This window comes from Melopsittacus undulatus, chromosome Z (genome assembly GCF_012275295.1).
Source record: "Melopsittacus undulatus isolate bMelUnd1 chromosome Z, bMelUnd1.mat.Z, whole genome shotgun sequence".
Lineage (NCBI taxonomy): Eukaryota > Metazoa > Chordata > Aves > Psittaciformes > Psittaculidae > Melopsittacus > Melopsittacus undulatus.
The window spans coordinates 86,363,587-86,384,897 of record NC_047557.1 but is presented as its reverse complement, the minus strand read 5'-3'; the positions used below and the strand labels follow the sequence as shown (position 1 = coordinate 86,384,897).

The window sequence follows — 21,311 nt, the reverse complement described above, 5'->3', positions numbered from 1 at the left end:
GTGTTCTAGTTCTAGACGGTTACATGTAATGTTTTTATTTTACTGTATCATCATGTACTGACAGAGATGTTCGTTTAGTAAGAATACATAAACTTTAGTTATGTATAGCCTAATGGTAAAATTCATGCACTATAGACATATCTATATATATCGTAATGTTACCATTTCATACACAAGCCTACTTCAATTATGCATTTTATAAATGATAATTCCATTCGTTTCTTAAAAACACCTTTAATATTTCTCAAAATATTTGGGAAACAGATACAGTCAGTACACAGATATATGCAGCTATGATATTTAGAGGAAGTAGGCTTCACTGGTAGGCTTTTTTGTAAGACAGAATTTAAGAGAAGAAACAAACCTGCTCAGGAATACATCATGCTTACCATTGCTATAGTTATAGTAGATCCTCTGACCACTTGTAGGTTTTCGAAGGGACAGTGGGGTCTCCTCTGCAAGGAAATTGGATAATCTGCATTCTACAAACAGCTGCTGTATTGTTTCATCTGATGCAATCTGTGGCTCAGTAAAACCAAGTGATATAATTTCAATCCGGATTTTTTCAGATGCCTATTGAAAAATAAAGCACAAACATAATACAAATTATTTTGTGTTTCTTGAAGTACTAACACAATAGATGTAAATCATTGGCTATTTTGTTCATCAACATTGACTGATTTTGACATAGACACAATGAGATTCTAAAGCTCCAGGGTTCGTCGTTCAGAATATTATTGCAACAGATATTGATTTACATTTGGCATTGACAATATTTTTGCAGTAGTTGTACTCGACTGCAGAAGATTAGGTTTAAGGTTACCTTCATGGACAAGTGAAGCTTTCTTAGCTACACATCAGAGTGATTTGTATCTTGATCCTACAATTGCTTGAAACAGTAATATTAGGTTACAAAGTTTCCCAAATGAGATTTGTTAATTCGTACTGCACAATATGCTACAAACAGTCCAGTAAACCTCCATCAAGTCACACAGTAGTTAGTAAAAGTAAACATTGTGTTTATATGGATTGCAACTTCATATACTGATCTTTTCTAGTTAAATCAAGTATACACTTAAAAGTTAAAATTAACAGTATGATAATAGAGATAACATCAAAACTGTTCTTCACCAGAGCCTTTTCTTATTATCTTTAACTAAAATGACATACTCCTGTTGCTTACATTAAATTGTTTCCTACTGTTTGGCAAAGTCTATAGTATTTGTGTACAGATAAATTTTAATAAGCTTTATGTATTTAAGTGGGAATGTCAGACTACAGAATGAGTCACAAATATTTCCCTGGGTAACTGTAAGTCAAATAAGAAAAGCCACTATGGTTTCATAATTGGAGCATATAGATGAAAAATCAAAGAAGAAAATTCTTCAGAGCAAACAGAACACAATGGAGTTTAGAAGTCAGAAATATTTTTTACTCCTTTCTTTTCAAGTTTGTAACTCTATGTAAAATATCGTCCCTATATGGAAACATCTTGACTATTTTTGATTATAAAATTAAATTGCTTTACATAATAAACTATATTAAAAATTATCTTTCTAGGTTCACTGTTAGAACTGAAAGTCAATATTCTAATTTATTATGGAGATAGCTTATATTTTCCCAATCAAATTGCATAATTAATCAAACTGAAAAGCAGGTGTATCCTCTTGTAAAAATATCCATCATATAGGACCATTTCCATTGCTGTCAAGTCCCTTCAATATTTGATGAAGTAATTTTACCCCCTCCTTTCAAAAGACATTTCCTTTTATTATGTATCCTAAGATACTTTAACTAAAAACCTAAATCTGAATATTTCAATAAGGTTGTTTTATTATTCAGTAGATTCATGGAAATTTTACTAGGATGACAGAGAAAATTCCACAGCATTCTGTCTCCACTAATACAGGTACATGGCTTCAGCTGGCAATATTACTAGGATTAGCATAGAATGATGAAATATTTAAAGGAATTTTTTTTTTCCTAAAATCTAATAAATCAAATGACTGCCAAATGTCATTAAAGTGATGGTCTTTGACTTGAATATGCTTTTCATATTCAAATTTGAAAAGAAAGAGATGAAAGCCTGGAAAGGTTACTCAGTTTCAACTAATAACCTCAAGCACTCTACATTCACATGCATAAAAAATGAAATTGGCTCTATTGTCTAATTTCACTTCAGAAACAACTCTTTTCTTCTTGCACTGAGCAGATGTATTAGCATCTGTATTTAAACTGATATGCTGAGTAGTTTTGTTCACCCCAAAGTATTTAGCAGCTCTGTCAGACTAGTTTGTACACAGACAGTAGTTTATGAATCCAGTTCAAATACATTATCCTGTATTATAAAGTACTAATTTCACATATCTTAAAATTTGTTTGACATTTTTAACACTTGTAATTGCATACTGCAGGCAAAGAATATTACAGTTTTTCAAGGACAGCTGCGTAAATCCAGATATTCTGCTTTCTAACTTGTAAGAAAGAAAATAACTGAGTTATACTACTAGAAAATTGCAAGAAAAAAAATTACTGTAGAGATTAATAGTTAAGAAAATTTTAAGGCCTAGTTTATTAATATTAAAAATGAATACAGCATATACAAAGGAGAACAGACAGAAAAAAGATACTTACAAATAAAAACCAGAAATGCTTAAGAACAGCATAGCTAGCATTTTGTATTTCACTATTAATATAAAATGCTTGCATTATGTAGCCATGTTGAAAATATATACGGCATCCAGCAGGAATTATTTTTTAAACAACCATTCATATTTCTATGATCTAGAGCACACTATGTTGTTTATATCTTTTCCTAAGTTGTTATTTTTAAGCCCTGTCATTTATTAGGTACTATTCAAGTGCAAAATTGACAGTTTGTCATGACCAATTACTTCCCACAGATCATTGTACTTCGCCAGGGATAAAATTAATCCTTAAATTTAGTATTTCACACAACATATAATATGAAATTTCCTCTAACAGTAAAACTGAACACATATAAGAAATTTAAATGCTTTCAAATACTGTCTCTGAGAAACTATTTCAGTGCTTTCATTTCAAATTAGGAAAACAAAACATGGACAAGATACTTAGTCTATGTCAATATTCTTTTTTGACCATCTAATATTGACTCTTTGTAATTAACACTACCCAGAGATTTGGAAGAATCACTGAACTCCTTCAACAAGCTTCAGGATTCGGTTAAGTACTACATGCATTGGACATAACATCAGAATCTGAAGTCTCAGCGTAACTTTTCTTATCTTCCTGATTTCCTAAGATTAAAAACCCTTTTTTTGAATTCCATAAAAAGCCTTGACTGCCCTCTTCAAGAAGCTATATATTGCATATTGAGATTTCCTTTTCATAATGAAATACTAAGACTTTGATAGAAATAATAACATTCCAGTTGACTCAGATGGCCCACAATAGAATTAAGTGTTTTACAAAGAAGTCTGTGCTTTCTGTACAGAACAGCAGCATTGAAAATGCCTTGCTTATAGGAACAATGTAAACAATGTCCTAGTTTTTAACTTTACCTAATCTACAGCTTTAAACCTTCAAAAACTCAAAATAAAGGAAACAACTGTAAGATCAACTTGAATCCTGTATTTACCAGTGCTCAAAGGTATTTATGCTTTATTGCTTCACATTTTATGTATTTATTTCCAGAGAACACTTATTCATAGAATCATAGAAGCGTTTGGGTTGGAAAGGACCTTAAGATCATTTAGTTCCAGCCCTGCTGCAATGGGCAGGGATGCCTTACCCTAGACCCTGTCACCCAAGGCTCTGTCCAACCTGGCCTTGAGCACTGCCAGGGATGAGTGTTCACAGCTTCCTTGGGCAACCCCTTCCAGTGCCTCACCCCCTCACAGTAAAGAAACTCTTCCTTATATCTAACCTGAACTTCCACTATTTTAGTTTAAACCCATTGCCACTTGTTCTATTGCTACAGTCCCTTCACTTGTTCTCTTGTGTTTTAAGCAGAGAGCACATCAGGTAAACTTTAAGTTATCGTCAAAGAATCACAAGTAATTATTCATTTACTCTCAGTACTTCAGTGGCTATCAATATTATTTGATTGACAAATACATTTATTGAATGTATTGAGCCACCAAATTTTTTTCATCATCATAATGTCAAAACAGAACTGCGAAGGAATGCCGTCACATGAATGCCAATCTAATTTCTCTTTTCAGACACACAAACATCACTCACTAAGTATTTAACAGGTCAGCATCTTACATATATGCATGAAAAATACATATTACAAAAAAATATTCTAATCCTTAACTGTATGCAGTGACTTTTTATGTTAGGAACAACATAATCTAATTTTAGATTTTCCCCACAATGCTACAGATGTAAGAATAGAAACAGCTCCCTGTTCCTTCTCCAAATGGATGGGACTTACAAAAGTGCATGCACTTTAGGCTCGTGCTATGACTTGGGGCAAAGAGGTATCTCCTTTTTGGAGACATATGAAGGAAGGAAAGACACATAAAATCTTCCCCAGCATCACTGGTTTTGCCATGTGCTAGGAGGAGAATTCAGTGGCACAAGGTTAGCATCATAGAAAGATTCGATGCAATCCCTTCAGCTCTGTGTTCAATTAAGACTACCCAGAAAAATCTCTCTGTGATTATGAGTACATCTCTGGTTGCTGCTATTTTATCTAGAGACATTTTATCTAGAGTCCAAATCCATCATTTTCAGAGCATGAATTCATCTTCAGCATTTTCAAAAGTATGAATTACTTGCCACAGCTTGAGACAATTTAATGATGAGATACTGCCCCTTCAGTGCAAATTCGCAACACACCCATCAATGCATTGATATCATTCAGAAAAGACAATTTCTAATTCAGTATAAAAGACCAAATATTTTAGAAAATACAAAGTTCTTGAGGGAAATGAAGCTTTCCCACCACAACCATGACAACTATACATCTGAACTTAATGTCTCATTTGCACTATGCTCACAATACACCTTCTAATCACTTCAATATACTTTCATCCCTTCAATGGCTTGCCTCCCCTACCCTATATGAAGAATAAACATAAAATTGTTCACTGTTGCCCCTGTTTTTAAAGACTTGGTTTTGCAACTTGCCTGTTGCACTGCCTGAACTAACAGCTTTTAAAGAGAAATTGTTTCTAGGGTGAATAAATTAAAAAAACTCCCCACAAAACCAAAACAACAACAAAAAAAAACATTCAAAGAAGCAGATGAATCTGGGGCTGTTTGCCAGGTGAGATAAAAATTTCTTTAACTCTGACTTTTATTTTTCTCCCCAAGAAGCGGGGAAGGCTACATAAGCAATATTGTTATAGTCCTGAACTAAGCTACACCCATCTCTATTGTAGACTGCCTAAAAGAGAAGACTGTATATTTCTCATAGTGCTTAGATACCCAGAACTGATTTACCAACAAATAAAATAAAAAACAAATACTAACCTTATAAAATCTCAAACCCAGTTAGCTGCATCAGTGCCAACCAGTTACAAAATTAAGTAGCTCAAATGCTTTGTAAACTTGCAATTATCTTTCCTTTCAAAAGGAAGCATGATCCTTAAGTAAACAACCATGAAAGAAAATTTCTCAATAAAGAGAAATACATACTTTGTATGTTTTCGGCATGCTAATATATGTCAACACACAAGTGACACCAGTAAGATGAAAATAAGTAGCAGTGTTATGTAAAAAATCTAAACAAATATAATAGGATTTCTGCTTTTGTATATTCCTGTGCATGCATTTTTCTGTATGGAGATCAGACTTATGGTTGGATTAAAAAAATAAATTGATTTTTAAAACCTGTATTTGGAAGTTAATCCATTTAGAAAAAAACTCCATAGTACAGGAAGAAGGCAGAACAATCAGTGTGGCATTTTCATTTGTTAAGACTGCATCTGTAGTGAAAAAAAAATATAAAATTGGATATTTTTAATACAGCTGTTCTTTTTATTGAGAGATTCAATACTTAAAATTTGATACTGTGTGTTCCCCTCCACCAGTAAAGTATTGTGGAGGGACAATACAGACATGAAAAAATTAATGGAGTTTGATTCTCTCTCATATTACCTACAGTGTGAAAAAAAATTATGCTTGGTGCTAGATACCACAGCTGACAAAAACTCAAGTTTAGTTTCAGATCCCATCCTTTGCTTTTTAGAGCTCCAGTTCAAAAAAGATCTCCATTCTAATTGTAAAGTCACCGTAACTTACACATCAGTGAGCTCTGATAAATATAATCTCTCAAGTAAGCAACTAAGGAGCATTCACATTCATAAACACAAAAAATATTACCAGCTAGGTTAAAAATGGCTCCTGCTGATGCTTTTCTTGTGGGCTTATATCCTCAGGCTTAAACCTGACTTTGTACTTAATTTAATATTCTGACTCATTAGTTTTATTTGTTCCCTAACAAGTAGTAGGCTACATAATGACTTAAGATTCTGTTGTTTTGTATAATTTTAAAAATTGTTTTGGGGTTTTCTTGGTATTAATTCTCTCTCTTCTTTCAAGCAAAATGACTTGCAGTACATGCTCCTAATTACCGCTTCAAAGTATGTTTGACAAGTGCTAGAAGTTGTAAATCCACCATTCCAGCATACTGCCTATTCAAACTAGACTCAGACTTATTTATGCTGGAAAAGACTTTTAAGATTATTGAGTCCAGCTCTAAATCTAACACTGCCCAATACACCACTAAACCATGATTTAAATAAGCATTGCTTCATTTTTGAAGCAATTTTTCTTTTGGCAATAAAGAAATACAAGTGTCCTTGGTTAAATAAATACCTGTCTTCAAAACAAAGCACTGCTTTTCCTTTTTGACTGCTATCATCTCAAATTTCATCAGTGGCAAAAGACTACTTAGGTCTTTCCTAGATTCTTCGAACCCCTCTTTACTTTAGTTCCTGTCTAATAGTGACCATAATAGCGAACAATCACCTTAAAGATGGAGAATGGCAAATGCCCCTTTATAATCTTAGGCCCATAGTAGTCTTCGAAAATATTGACTTGTTTTATTAAATGTGCCAGTTCCCCAGTTACTTACAGAAGAAAAGCACACAGCAACTAAGGTCAGATCTACACAAGAGTCTGGGAATACGAAAGATTAGTATGTCTGGCATAGTAAAATCAAGCCAACCCAGCAACACAGGGTAAAATTAATCCCCTAAAAACTTAGTTCTCTCGATTCAGATTACATATTAACAGAATAAGGCAGTTTAAGAAAAGCACTAAGCATACAGAAATCTCCCTGAAGTACACAAAAAGTATTCAAATTCTGTAGAAAATAAAGAGAAATAAAGACAGCCAAAATTTTTTCCCCAATGAACACTGCTATCTCATAGAAGGAAATGCACTATTAAAGTAATTGTACAAAATAAGCATAATAAAAGGAAAAACATTTATTGCTTTGCTATACATCAGCTTTATGCTTTAAACCTCCTCATCTTTGCACAAACATGTTTCAATGACTAACAAAACCACAAGCAATTGGTATTGCTTTTTAATTGTGTTTAAGAGAAATTTTCATGTCAAAATTAATTTGACCCTGACACCTTAATTTTTGGGAACTCATAATGACAAGTTTTCTGTTTATTCTATTTGTGCAAGGTAATACACTCACAGTATCTGCAACTAAAAAGAGAGATGAAAGTACACCTATAGAAAAAATGGGACCACCAACACATAAATAGTTTTTGCCAGCAATTGCCTTACAGGCACATTTTAAGTCAACTTGGAAATTGATAGCAGTAAATTTTATTGTGCTAATTGAATACTATATTATCTCCTGTTAAGGATACAGCATAGACATGGGGGTGAAAGGGAGCAGGGGATGGAAAAGATTTTAGAGGGTTTTTTTGTTGTGGTTTTTTTTTTTTTTATGTAAAGACCATGCCAAAGAAAATGCAAATTCCCAGTTTTGATGTCTATTTTGACGATCTGAAACAAGGCTTTTAATCAATGTATTATACATCAATTTGATAATGTTAACTTCTGATTATTCAAATGTATGAAATATTCATAGAGAACTGTCCAAACTTTTACATTTCTCAGACTTCTCTATTAATTATCATGCCTGGAAGCTTTTTAGAAAAAGCAGCAGCCATCAGCCTGACTGAACCTGACAAGCTAGCAAGGCCCAATTACACTGGCACTCTGTGGCACTTTGATGTACTGGAAACGAAAGGAGATAGGGGCAAATTGTATAGCACATTATGTTAATGACTTGATTTAATCCAGCCACTAAACTTTATGTAGCCTGTTAAAAAAGATGCTAACACTAATTACGCCACTTTGGAAAGGAAAGAAGGGGACAAGCATTTCATACCGACAAAGTGAAGCTCATAAATGTTGTAAATGAAATGAAACAAAATTAAGTAATCTATGATTAATTATACATCATAGACAAGAAGAAAAGAGAAAGAAGTAAGTGGTACAGCTAAGTACTGGAAAATCTGTTAGATACCCTTTATGATCAACATATCTAAGAAATAACCATGAACTGTCTAATTTGCAACATGCAAAAAAGGAACAGTATGATCTTAAATGGCTTAAACAGTTTGGCATACAACTCAGATTTATAGGATGATTAGCATAACAATCTCTAAAAATCACAAGTCTTATTTACAGCATTTGATTACCAGCAGGATATTTATCTCAAAAGATAAAAGGCAATGATTTTTAATCTTAAAAAAATATAAATTCAATCATAATTTTCACATACTGTATCCTATAATTAACCCAAGATTTCAAATATAGCAATGTCTATTTTGACAATACAATTTGTATCGAACATGCTGTCTTAATAGCTTATAGCTTTTGCTGTCGTATCTACCCTTCTTGAACATGCACGCTGTTACCAGAGAAACAGATCAATGGAGAGAAGTAGAAATTAATGAACTAAAATGAACCTACACTCAAAATCCTATCAGAAGTGTTCTTAAATACTTTTGATAAAATACAGGATGACAAGAGATACGGATCGACTGTATTACAATTTGACTTAATGATCATTAGTAGCAGTCATTTTAGTTCTCAAAATTACAGGTGAATTTTTTTTCAAGATTTTACATATAAACTATGCAATTCTGTCTTCAAAAGTACCTTCTGTGTCTTACTGCAGCATATATAAGAAACAGCTTTTTGAAATCCCTCCTACAACTTAAAAAAAGTCACAATAATTCTCATGTGAAACATTGCTTCATGTTGCTAGTTACTTTGTAAGATGTCACACAGCCTTGAAGAAAGGATTTAAAAAAAATAAAATAAAACTACCTCTAGACTATTCAATTGCAGAACATTAAAGAAAGTTAGGACCAATATAACAATACACCTTGGTCTTTAAAAGGACGCTAAGACAAAGCAGAGAAGTATTAACTGTTAGAATTTTAAGTGCTAGTTTAATATTTTCTAAGATTGTTCAGTCAATGTTAGATCTAAAAGCAGAAAATGTTCTTACTTTTTAGAAAACTATAGTATTAAACTTACTCTACGTGAATTTTCCAAATGTGTATTATGCTGTGTTATTCTGTATATATAACTTTACGCTCATCAGTTGCTGGTTTTGAATATGCCAAGAGAATATTATTACGTACATGCCCACAAATAACAATCCTGTTATTTCACAAACCTTAGTGAAAACGAATGGTCAGTTCTAAAACTGTTGGGAAGTCAGGAACAAAAAGAAATCTATGGATGAACTAACAAACATATGCAAGGTTTATATGTTATTAACAACCCCAAGCTTATGCAATTGCCATTTCAACAACATTCAATCAAGTCAACATACTGCAATGAAGTATAGCAGGTAGCTAAGCATTATCAATTTACAACAGGCCCTGACAAGTGATATTACATCCTCCTCTTCTTCAGAAAGCACTGCAAGAAGCAGAAAAAGCTCATTTCCCAAGGCAACAGGTAGAACTGAACAAGACCAAGCTCTTTAGACATTCACATTACAATAGTTATCTTTCGTTAGGTAGATTTTGTTCAGGACTAATATTTGACTTTGGATTGAAACTAATTAGAAAAGTGTAATTCTAAGTGTGTATGACAATAGTGGAAAAGATGACAACAAATTTCCCCATTACAAAAAACACCCATAAATCACATGCACAATATAGCCACATTAACTTTTCTTTTTCTTTGTGGAAATGTGTCTACTTAAAACGGAAACAGGAAAACACATTCATTGAAAATGCCTTTGAATCTAACCTTAGCTATAAGCAAAGCTACTCTTAGAGGGTATTAAACTTAAAATATTTTTCTTAGACTTACCATATAATTGCCATAAATACTCTGACTCACCTGTTTAATATTCTTGGATAGTGGACATGAAACAATACAGTCATCGCTGTCGGTTATTATTGATTCAATGGCATCATTTTCTTGTCTATCATCTTGATCTGCAAAAACAGAATCAATAGAGTTAAACCCCCTGTATTTGTAGTCCATCTGAGACTTGCTGAGAAACCTGATAGCAATATTTTTGCTTTCCTAATAAATAAAAGGCAAGTGCCAGGTAAATCTTCTCTTCCTTGCAGAAGATTAATACTGGCAAATCAATGACCTTTATAGTCATCTAAACTGTGTATTTTTCTGATTTGCTACAAAAAATAGTAATGTTTCCCAGATGAAAACTGATGACTGGAATCATACAAGTCCTGTGATGAACTGAAGTATGAACAACAGTTAGCTTTATATAAGAATATGTCCTGAATTTGTGCATTTCCTCTGACTATGTTGAACATTCTTTTTTTTTTTTTTAAGTAGATCTGTATAAATGTGTCTTATTTTCTAAAACATTCAGGTCTCTTTTCTCTGGAGAGAATTACTTAGAAACACAATAGTATCCAACATCATGTTTTTCCAATTTTTCTAATGAATTCTTATGTGGAAACTGCAAATAACATAAAATTTTAGTATCTTGCTTGTGCTTCAAGCTTGGTACTATTGACTTGGTTTATTTAAATGATAAACAGTTGAATCTTGGAGGTGGAAAAGGATGACCTGGCTTTTATAATCTTTAAATAAATCTGCCTCTTAACAACGCTATGTCACAAATGTGATAATACATAGTACCCCTCTCACTGTCTGAAAGGATTTCCGATATCAGCACTGGCTGTTATCTGCAGACAAAAGGAGCATATTCATTAAAATATTCTTTAGAACAGCACAGTTCTAAGAGAGAATATAAAGACATTTAAAATAGAAGCCAGGTTTCTTTTAATATTTTATGAATCTAGGTCAGATACCAGATTTTTTCATTCAATTACAATACAGTTTCCATTGGGGAAGAAAATAAAACCACTATATACACTATCCATCTTCAGCTAAAAGTACACCAGAAAACAATTTCTGTCATGAAGCTTCTCATAATGAGGCAGCTTCCACTGCTAGTAAGAAATGCTTAAGAAAATTCAGAGACATAGATTTATCAAGAAAACACAGTTACTTATTCATAAAAATGAGTTCTACCTTCTGGTTCCAATTCTTCGGTTATTTCTGTCTCATTTCCAGAGGTAACTGAGCTTTGGTTGGCCAACTGCCCCTCTGACAGATGTGAGGGGTCGTCTTTTTCCTGTTGAATTTCTTCAGACATCTCCTTCACCACATCATCTGCTAGCCTTTCTTGTTTAACCTCGTGTACCACATGCTATATAAAAATAGATAAACTTACAGTCTTTGTAACATTCATGGAACAGTAAAAGTTTCTGAAGTTCAAAACCTGAAGAGAGTTATGGCTCACATTAATTATACATAACCTTTAAACAATTATATTGCTTACGCAGTGCAGGAAACAATGAGAAGTTGTCAAATTCAGTAACAAATAATTGATACAGAAGACAAAATTCTCTAATGATGCATATTTGTGAAAACATAACCATTATAATCATTTGGTACCTGTCAACATATATACAGACTATTATATTTCCATATTCACTTATATTTCAGATCTTTCAGTCTGTAAGAATCATCCCAAAAAACCCAAACTGAACCAAAACACCACCACCTTACTCAATTATCAATTTTACAACTTAAAATCATACAGTATTTTCTATTTCAAAAGCAAACTGAAATGACACAAAAGAGAAGTGGCTTTGCTACAAAATACTAACATGTTATGTAAGGTAACCTATCTTTAGTGCATAAATTACTCCGAAATAATTTTACTCGCTCCTCTCTCTCTTTAAGTAAAACTATATAAAATACTACCTCATGAACAGATATAACATTACAGACATGGCATCTTCCATGGAAATTTACTGGAGACTTATGTGTTGTTTATTATCCAACAATTCTCCTCTTGGACTGAATTTTCCACAGAGACACTAATGCCTCCCTTTCCACCCTCAGAATTCATGAGGTAACTTTCAGCTATTCACAGAACAACCAGGTTTTCCAAAAAGTGACCTGAAGAGTTGTTTCTATTCTAACACATCAGGAGCCACACAAAGCAAAACAGTGTTAACAAACACTTATGAGTCTTACTCTGTAAAGATTACCTTTGAAGTTTTTAAGTTGTAAGAAACTGACTTTATGTCTCCTTTATGCTCCTCCTTGGCACAAATGATATGCCACACCAACTGTGCTTTAGGCAACGTTTGGCCATTCTTTTTAATTCCTTTACTGCAACATTCCAAAGTTACTCCATTTCTTCTTCATTCCCCCCCCCCCCAACTATATAATGGTAATTTCGAGAGGAAAGACAAAATAAACTTCATCCAAACACTGAAAGAACTGATGAGATTCCTCCCTAATGGCAAGAAAAGATTGCCATCACAAGGAATTACTTTTTTCATATTTCAGAGATGTTTTTGTGATCTTACTTTACAATAGTTTGTTTTTTTTGATGCATGGCTGAAGAAATAACATACATATGGAGTTCAAATGCAATGTATTATATAAACCCACAAAACCTGAATAATCTCATACCTCCGAAACACTTGGAACTCTTGAAGCCTTCTTTTTGTGTGCAAGTCCCATGCTATTTTCAAGAGAGTCCTAATTTATGGGTGAAATTAGGGGAAGCCTTTAATATATAGCAGACAACACACAAAAGTAAGTATAAATTTACAGGTAGAGAAGTTTTTGGACAGGAAATTTTGTCCTCCTCTGCTTTTCTGCATTAGCACTGCTGTGCCTATCCTCTGCTAAAACATCTGCCTGTGAGGCTGGACAATTCTGACAAATATTTTAGGCAAATCAAACACTCATTCCACTGACTAGTGAGTCTGCTTTTCTGGAAACAACTACTTGCTTTGTCACATTAATATCCAAGAACTAGATTCTCTGCTATTCAGAAAACAGGAAAACGAAACAGACTGTTCCTGTAGTTTTAATCTGTTGAACTTCTAATTCTCACATATCAGAGAAGCACCATCTATTTCATTACTTAGTTCTAACAGTATTTAGTTATAGCAAACTAAACTATAGCAGAACCACTGTGAATTGTAAACTGATGTTAACATCGTTATCATTGTATGTGTAATCTCAGATGATGAACTGTGTCAAGTTGTGTATATCATTAGCACAACACTCAGTATCTGTTTGCATCAAGCTGGTTTCTTGAGCCATTTATATGTCCATGTAAATGGCACACTGTACAAAGACACTTACATTAATAAGCCAGATAGCTGAGAAACACAGTGCACAGACAGCTGATTTGTGCTATTAGAATCTGTTCTGTTTATGAAAGTTGAAGCTTGTAAGCTGTGGAGAACACCAAGCAATTCTGCAGGAGTCACACAAATATCCCTGTATTGTATTCCCCACCTATGTGCAGTACTATGCTATCATTCATTGGTTGGGACATCCTAGTCTTGTACTGCTAAAATAATTGAGTGTTCTCGATTATTAGCTCTACGAATTGTCCACACTGAGACGTTAGTAGCTTTTCTTGCTTCAACATGGATGAGAAAAATACTTAAACTTACTATCATCTGTTTTGTACCAAGATCCAGGAAAGATACTTTCTTCTCTGCTTGAGCTGCACGCTGCTTTCGTTTGGGTGTTGGTTTCTGTAATAAAATAAACATAGCTGAAGACCATTTATTGCCATATTCTAATCATCTTATTTTAGAGATGGTTAGAAATAAATCTTGAGGAATCTCAAATTTTCTCAAAGCCAAATCTAACTCCACTAAATTCAATTCTAACCAGGCAAAATGATGTAGATGCTGTTTGAATAAGCAAAATCTCTACAACTGGAGATACCTTTCAGAATTCAGTCACAAATGGATATAAAACTCCATAGAGCATCTGTGGAATGCAATATGAGTTCCAGATAAGAAACAAGTGTAAAACTCAAGTTAGTGGTATCGTGTGTGTGGCAGAACGATTTATTATTATCCTTTATGGAGTGCTTGATTTTTTTTCTTGTGTAGGCTTAATGTACCTTTGACACCTTTCCTTATGCCACTCCCCTTGGAAACTTTTAACACAGAAATAAAAACAAGACTGTTAATAGTTGCAAAATTAAAAAAAATAACAAATCCATAGTTAGCTCTGTCATGATCTTACAATACAAAGACAAAAATAATAAAGTGGTTTATTACTCTTCATGCTTTGCTTTTCAACATAGAGATTATCCTCCATTTCAACTGATTTTTACATACACAAAATCTTTACAGTACTTTTAATTTATGAGTGATTTTTAAGAAGCTATTTGGTATGAGCACCATGCTCCAGACACCAGAATAACAAAGAGCATAGTGCAGATACACCTATGTATCTGTATATATGGCTTGGATCTGTCTGATTAAGAATTGTTTTGGCTCAAAGCTACTCCAGCTGATTGGGTTCTGTCTGAGCTTCTAGGAGACCATAGAAAAAATAGCTGATTTCATGACTGTCATAATTTCAAGCATACCCCTGAAGCTACATAAGCATGTGACTACATTTTATGCTGGTCATCTACACTAGAAAGAGAATTAATAAGCACTCAATTTATAGGGAAGACATTTAATGGATGTTGTATCTCTTCCCTTTTCCCCCCACCCTTCTGCTAATCAGTTATCTACCAGTATAAAAGACTTTAAAAAGTTTTGGATACAAGAATGATTTTACTTCCCAAAGGAAGCTGAAGATGATAGCTATACAAAGTATTTGTGCTATGCATTTATTTTACAGTAAAAAGAAATCCTGGTCACTGGAGAAAAACTAAATGACCTACTGTAACAGCTCTTTTATATCTCTTAACTTCTGTGAGTTTGTTAAATTACTTACTGTCACCAATGAAGTAAAAGAAGGAGAAGGGACTGGAGTCTGAGTTTTTAGCTCAGATAGTAATTTAGTTGCCATTGAGTTCTCATTTTGAATGTAATTTCCTAAGTCTGCAGCCATTGGTAATCCACTTGGTGGTAGGTAAACATGTTTCCATTTTAATTCAACTGTGATGGTACCAGCAGCATGTCTTTCAGAATCTGTTAGTTCAAAAATACCTGAAAACAAAATGTAAACATCTTCTCTAATTATCTTATTCTATACCTATACAAGAAAACGCAATGCAAATCTGAATGGGATTCAGGAATTAAGTGACTTAAAAGTCTTAATTATAGAAGCTAATAGTGTCAAAATGCCAAACATAACACCTTGGACATTCAAAATGCAGAATTTAAAAGGGAATGGATTACTGAGTTAGTCCAAGATGTCCTATAGGTTCCTCAGATAATCCAATACCAGATTATATTGTTATTGACATCGTTCAAAAGATCTAACTAAGCCATTCCCCTATTTTACTAACTTTTATTAAAGAAAATGCAAGTTTTAAAAATCTGTGAGTAGCTAAACCTATAGAAAAAGAAACACACTAAATTCACTTACAGATTTTATCCTATTCTCCATTTGCATTGAATAATTATAGAACCATAAGTTTAAATTATCTTACGTTTGGCAATAATTAAGCAGCTTTTATATTATAAACACCATATTAACTGATATCAACTTGCAGGGAGCAGTTGATGCACTGAAGACAGAGCTGCTATTCACACTGTAGAAAAATGGCTTGATGGAAACGTCATGAAATTCAACAAAACCAAATGCAAAATCCCGCATCAGCCCAGGAGCAGTCTCAAACAGCAGCACAAGGTTGGGGGCTGACCAGCCAAACACAGCCTTGCAGAATAAGAGCTGTTTCTGTTTGACAAATACAAGCCAGTGAGGATGGGTCTTTGCAGCAAAGAATGCCAAGTACACCCTGGCCTGTATTAGTAAAAAGGCAGTAAAGCAGGTCCAGGGTTGTCACAATTTCTCTTCAATACCTATGAGATGGCACTTATAATACTATGCCCAGTTTTAACCTCTCCAGCACAAGACACTGGCATTCTGGAGCAGGTCCAGTAGAGGGCTGCAGAGAACTTCAGGGCAGCGGAGCACATGGCATAGGAGAGGCTTAAAGAAGTGATATGCTCAACTTTCTGAAGAGGAGGCTCAGTGAGGATCTTACTGCCACCTAATAGAAAGGTGAGGAAAAGGCACAATCAGAGGTGCACAGCAGGAGGAGGCCAGCCTACAGGCACAAGTTGGAATATGGGAAATCCCATCTCTGCAAGATGAAAGTCTTTATTATGACGGTGATCAAACATAATTAATTAGCAGTTAAATTCAGTCAGTGCTAGACTGATAACATAATTCCAATTGTAATAATTTATAAAATCATAATTATTCTGTACCTGGGCCAGTGCAGAGAACAAAAAAGGGATTTAAAAAAAGCTTTCTTAAGACCATGATAAATGAATGTTTGAACACACATTCTTCTGATTATTTTTTTTTTCAATTGTGGATTTTAAAGAAAACATTCACTCATTTCCCTTAAATCTTGGAAAATGTCAAGAGGAGAAAAAAATTCTATTATTACTATCCACTCTGTAAGGTACAGATTGGACTTCAGTTCACGGATAAATCACAAAAACAAACACCACTTTAAAGTTTGAGTTACAATCCAACAATACCGGAATGTTCTGTTAGTACTGTCTTAGTAAACAAGAGATATTAGATTTTTTTTCTCTCCCTGAGCCTTTTCTTTCTCTAATGTTTGACATTTAACATTTATATTAAACAATCATTCATCATTTCCAGAGCTCTGACAGACTTTTCACTAGCCATGACTTAAGTAATGCTGAGATGCAAAATTTACTTCCAGGATCTCATTGGAATTAAAATTCTGTCAGACAAGAATCATATAGGTTTATAGAATCACTGAGGTTGGAAAAGATCTCTGTTCACAAAAACCAACTGTAAACGTATCACTGCCAAGTCCACCACTAAACCATGCCCCCAGGTGGCACATCTACATGGTCTTTTAAATACCTCCAGGGATGGTGACCCCACCACTTCCCTGGGCAGCCTGTTCCAGTGCTTGACAACTCTTTCACGGAAGATGTTTTTCCTAATATCCAACATAAACCTCCCCTGGCAAAACTTGAGGCCTTTTCTTCTCATCACTTGCTACTTGAGAAAAGAGAAAAACGGAAAAGAAATCGTCTTTCAAGTAGTTGTATAGAGCAATAAGGTACCCCTCTCAGCCTCTTTTTCTCCAGATTAAACACCACCAACTTTGTCAGGCACTCCTTACTTGTGCTCTAGATCCTTCAGCAGCTTTGCTGCTCTTCTTTGGACATGCCCCAGCACCTCTAATGTCTTTTTTGGGAGCCAATGGCCCCAAACAGAACACATTTGAGGTGTGGCCTCACCAGTGCCAAGTACAGGGGGATCATTACTGCCTTTGTCATGCTGGCCACACTATTTCTGATACAAGCCAAAATTCTTTTGGCTTTCCTGACCACCTGGGCACAAGCTGACTCACATTCAACAGCCATCAAATAGCACTCCCAGGTCCTTTTCCATGTGACAGCTCTCCACCTACTCTTTCCGAAGCCTGTAGCATTACATGAGGTTGTTGTGGACAAGTGCAGAACCCAGCACTTTGCCTTGTTGAACCTCATACAGCTGGCCTTGGCCCATGGATCTAGCCTGTCCTGATTGCTCTGCAAAGCCTTTCTTTAGTTTGATTCTTAGAGAGATTTAAAGAGTTATAAAAGAGGATGTAAAGATTTTGTTAAGTTAAAAGAATTCTTACCTGAGATAGATCTGTCATGTGCTAAAGAAATAAGAGGCACATTGGCTTTCCCTACATAAGAACCTTCTTCCGTTTCATCATCATCAAATACATAAAAGGTTATGGATTCTGATTTTAGGTATCGGTCTAACTCTGCAGTCATTGGCACTTGGAAACACATATGGTCATCTATTCGTGGGTTGCTGTTGCTAGCAATGATAGGAGTATCATGGTCTGCAAAATCAAAGAACTTGTAGACAACATAAGGATTTGGCTGAAGATGTTTTTTTCGGGATTGTAGATTGTTACAAGATTTTATTGTAATGTGGAGTTCATTTAAATTGCCATCTGTGGAAGTGCTGACTTGGGCAGTTCTGAGTATCTGCTGCTTTAAATGAAAAAGAAGTTAAATTAAAACCATTAGAATACTTATGCTGGCGAACTCTAAGAACTATATAAATAGAACAAATGACATTATTTCAATGACACTCCAACTACTGTTTAATTTAAAATGTCAAAATATTACTTGTTCTATAAATTCAGCGACATCTCTTGGGTTGTTGGTATAAAGAAATATGAAGTTAATCCTTTCAGGTCTGTGATTGTTTGCTTTATTCTTCTGAAGTTTTATGATCTACTAGTCATTTGATTATCTACAAAGAAGTGAAGACCACAGTTTTAAGAGTGATTCATATCTAGTGCCACTTTGAAGTGAAGGATTTTGACCTTGACAGTTATTCTGTGTCAAGAAATATTTGTAATTGTAGCTCCTTTTATATATGTATATTTTTAAATAATTAAAATTGCACAGCAGATTCCTCTGTTTTTTTGCTTTCTCCCAAACCTTTACCTACATAAACAATTTACGAAAACTAGAACTCAGCATGTGAAGAGTAATAATTAGTGTTTGAGGTAAATTAAAAATCGCAATGATATCACAGGTTTTTTTGAACTGCCTGTCAGCATGACTTGTACATACCATTGAATCCATAGTTGACAAACTGAGAAATTCATTTTAATAAAACCTTCAAGATTAAGAAGGAAACAAATAATATAACTATCTTAAATGAGTAATCCCCATCTATATCTCAAAAGGCTCTCTTTTACTGTACTGTATCACAGCTACTTTCATTAACTGTATATAATTATCTTGCTTGTGAAGCCAGAGTTCTGTCTGGTGTATGGGGAAACATGTATCAACTTGATTTTGTGCAATAAAATGTTAAATATTTTGTTTAAATAATCCACACTGAAATAGCCAACGTGAAAGCCAAACATGACAGTTTGCACCTTTAAGAATATTATTTCTGGCTGCATATAGCATTGGGGGAAAAAAAAAAAATATAGCTGTTTATGTACAGTTCATGCTTCCACGATTTCTGCTGCTATACAAGACAGAAAATTATTCATGTATGTTTAACTAATGAAAGCTTAAATTTTGGAACACACAGCTGAAGCTACTTTTGCAGCTGCAGACTGACAGAACCCTTAATATAATGCAGACTGACAGAACCCTTAATATTATGCAACCATCTGCTACAGCTTCATGACTTCTAGTTTTCACCATGAGACATTTCTGAGAAATGGTGTTTCAAGCAGCTCTACAGAAGATGTTCTTAATTTCTGCCATTTTTCCTATTTTATTTTTTCCCACATAATCCATATATTTTGGTTGCCATGTCTGTATTTGCAATTTTAGATTAATTACAATAAAATGTGCTATTCCACATGCCTTACCTTTCAACCGTGTTTGGCCTAACAACACAGCTAGAAATAACATAATCAAAAATATAGAAAACTAAATCACAGAATTTTACATTTAATAATAGCCAGATTTTGTGAGCTGCTTAAAATACTTTTGATTCTTTTACAAATCAGATTTAAAGCAAATGTCACAATGTTATTAAATATGAAGTTATTCCGAAATTGCCTACACTGACCTTTAATACAATTCATGCACTAAACATACTTCTCAGATTACATCATGAAATGCATTCAGAGAGTACTATAATATTAATTTACATTATGGAATAATATAAAACATTAAAGTTACTCCAGACTTACTATAATTTAAACAGCTATAGGTAAAAAAACCCCACACCCATTAGAAACTAAAATTTTTCAATTCATATATTTCAACCTGATTGTTTTTATTTCTTAACAATTGCTAAAGATTTTTGAAAGTCCCTTCTTTTTCTGTGCATTTTGCATATGCATTATACAGTGCATATTATTAAAATTCTCTTCATTGTCCATCTTAAAAAAAAGAGCTGATTTGACATGCAACTTGTTTAACATTTGTCACTATTGAGCTAGAATAAAATGTTAGAAAATCTGGCACTGGCAGGCTAAAGAAATTTAATATAATAATTTTAAATATTCTAGTGAAAATTTTAATTTCCCAGTGAATGTCATTCCACTGCTACAGATACTTTACAGTTCAAGAACCTCTAACTTTTGTTAACCTTGAATGTATCAAGACTTAAACTTTTTGAAATTAAAAAGTAATATTCAATAGTTTATTCTATCAAAATATGAAGTTCAAACACAAATTTACCTGGGATGGTTGCTCATGTTGCCTAAAACTGGCGGTTAAATACCCCAGAGCCTTTGACCTCTCTTTGTAGAGACTAATAGCTTGATCCATAGGAATTCGTAACCTAATCCAGTATTCTACGGTACCATAATTTTGAATGTTTCCTTTGATTCCTAAGGAATAAATACATACATGATTGTATCAATTTTTTTTTTCAACATTAAAGTCCTTAAGTCAAAAGCTAGGAAATGCCACAAATTGAGGATTAGTTACTTCACCACTACACATTATGACAGCATTTGTGACATCAGATATGAAGTTCATGATAGAAACAGAAACAACAATTCCTCTAGCTCTACACATCTGATCCAAAACTGGCACATAGCCATTTTTTTCATATCATAATCTGCAATATTTGTTGCCCAAGCTTTAGACTCAAATTCTTTATTTTAATCTCTATAATGCAAATAAAGGTCAGGATGGTTTTGTATGTCAGCAGTTGGAAATGTCTTATAAAGTGGTATAGAGTTTAAATCATTGGCAAAATACCACTTTAAAATGGTTTATTAAACCACATTTTGACAGAAGTGGGCAGTCAGAGGTCTCTGCATAGACTGATTTGACAAAATACTTCTAAAAGAAAAAGTAAGCAGCACAGGATATCAATTACTTCTTTAAAAAATTGGTTTGTCCAGA

The 21,311-nt window shown here is 33.8% G+C and overlaps 1 protein-coding gene across 4 annotated transcripts in view; it reads right to left on the bottom strand.

Moving 5' to 3' along the window:
* The window catches only part of RPGRIP1L (RPGRIP1 like), a 79,592-nt gene that overhangs the window by 19,120 nt on the left and 39,161 nt on the right, over positions 1-21,311 (bottom strand). For 3 of the 4 annotated variants that reach the window (XM_031052005.2, XM_031052008.2, XM_031052007.2), the window contains 8 exons: positions 20,637-20,788; positions 18,101-18,467; positions 15,250-15,464; positions 13,959-14,042; positions 12,958-13,026; positions 11,500-11,677; positions 10,330-10,427; positions 390-573 (listed from right to left, as the gene is read on the bottom strand). In XM_031052005.2, the coding sequence (XP_030907865.1) occupies positions 390-573; positions 10,330-10,427; positions 11,500-11,677; positions 12,958-13,026; positions 13,959-14,042; positions 15,250-15,464; positions 18,101-18,467; positions 20,637-20,788 (1,347 nt within the window). The remainder of the gene's footprint in view (positions 1-389; positions 574-10,329; positions 10,428-11,499; positions 11,678-12,957; positions 13,027-13,958; positions 14,043-15,249; positions 15,465-18,100; positions 18,468-20,636; positions 20,789-21,311) is intronic. The other variant, XM_031052006.2, reaches the window with a different exon arrangement.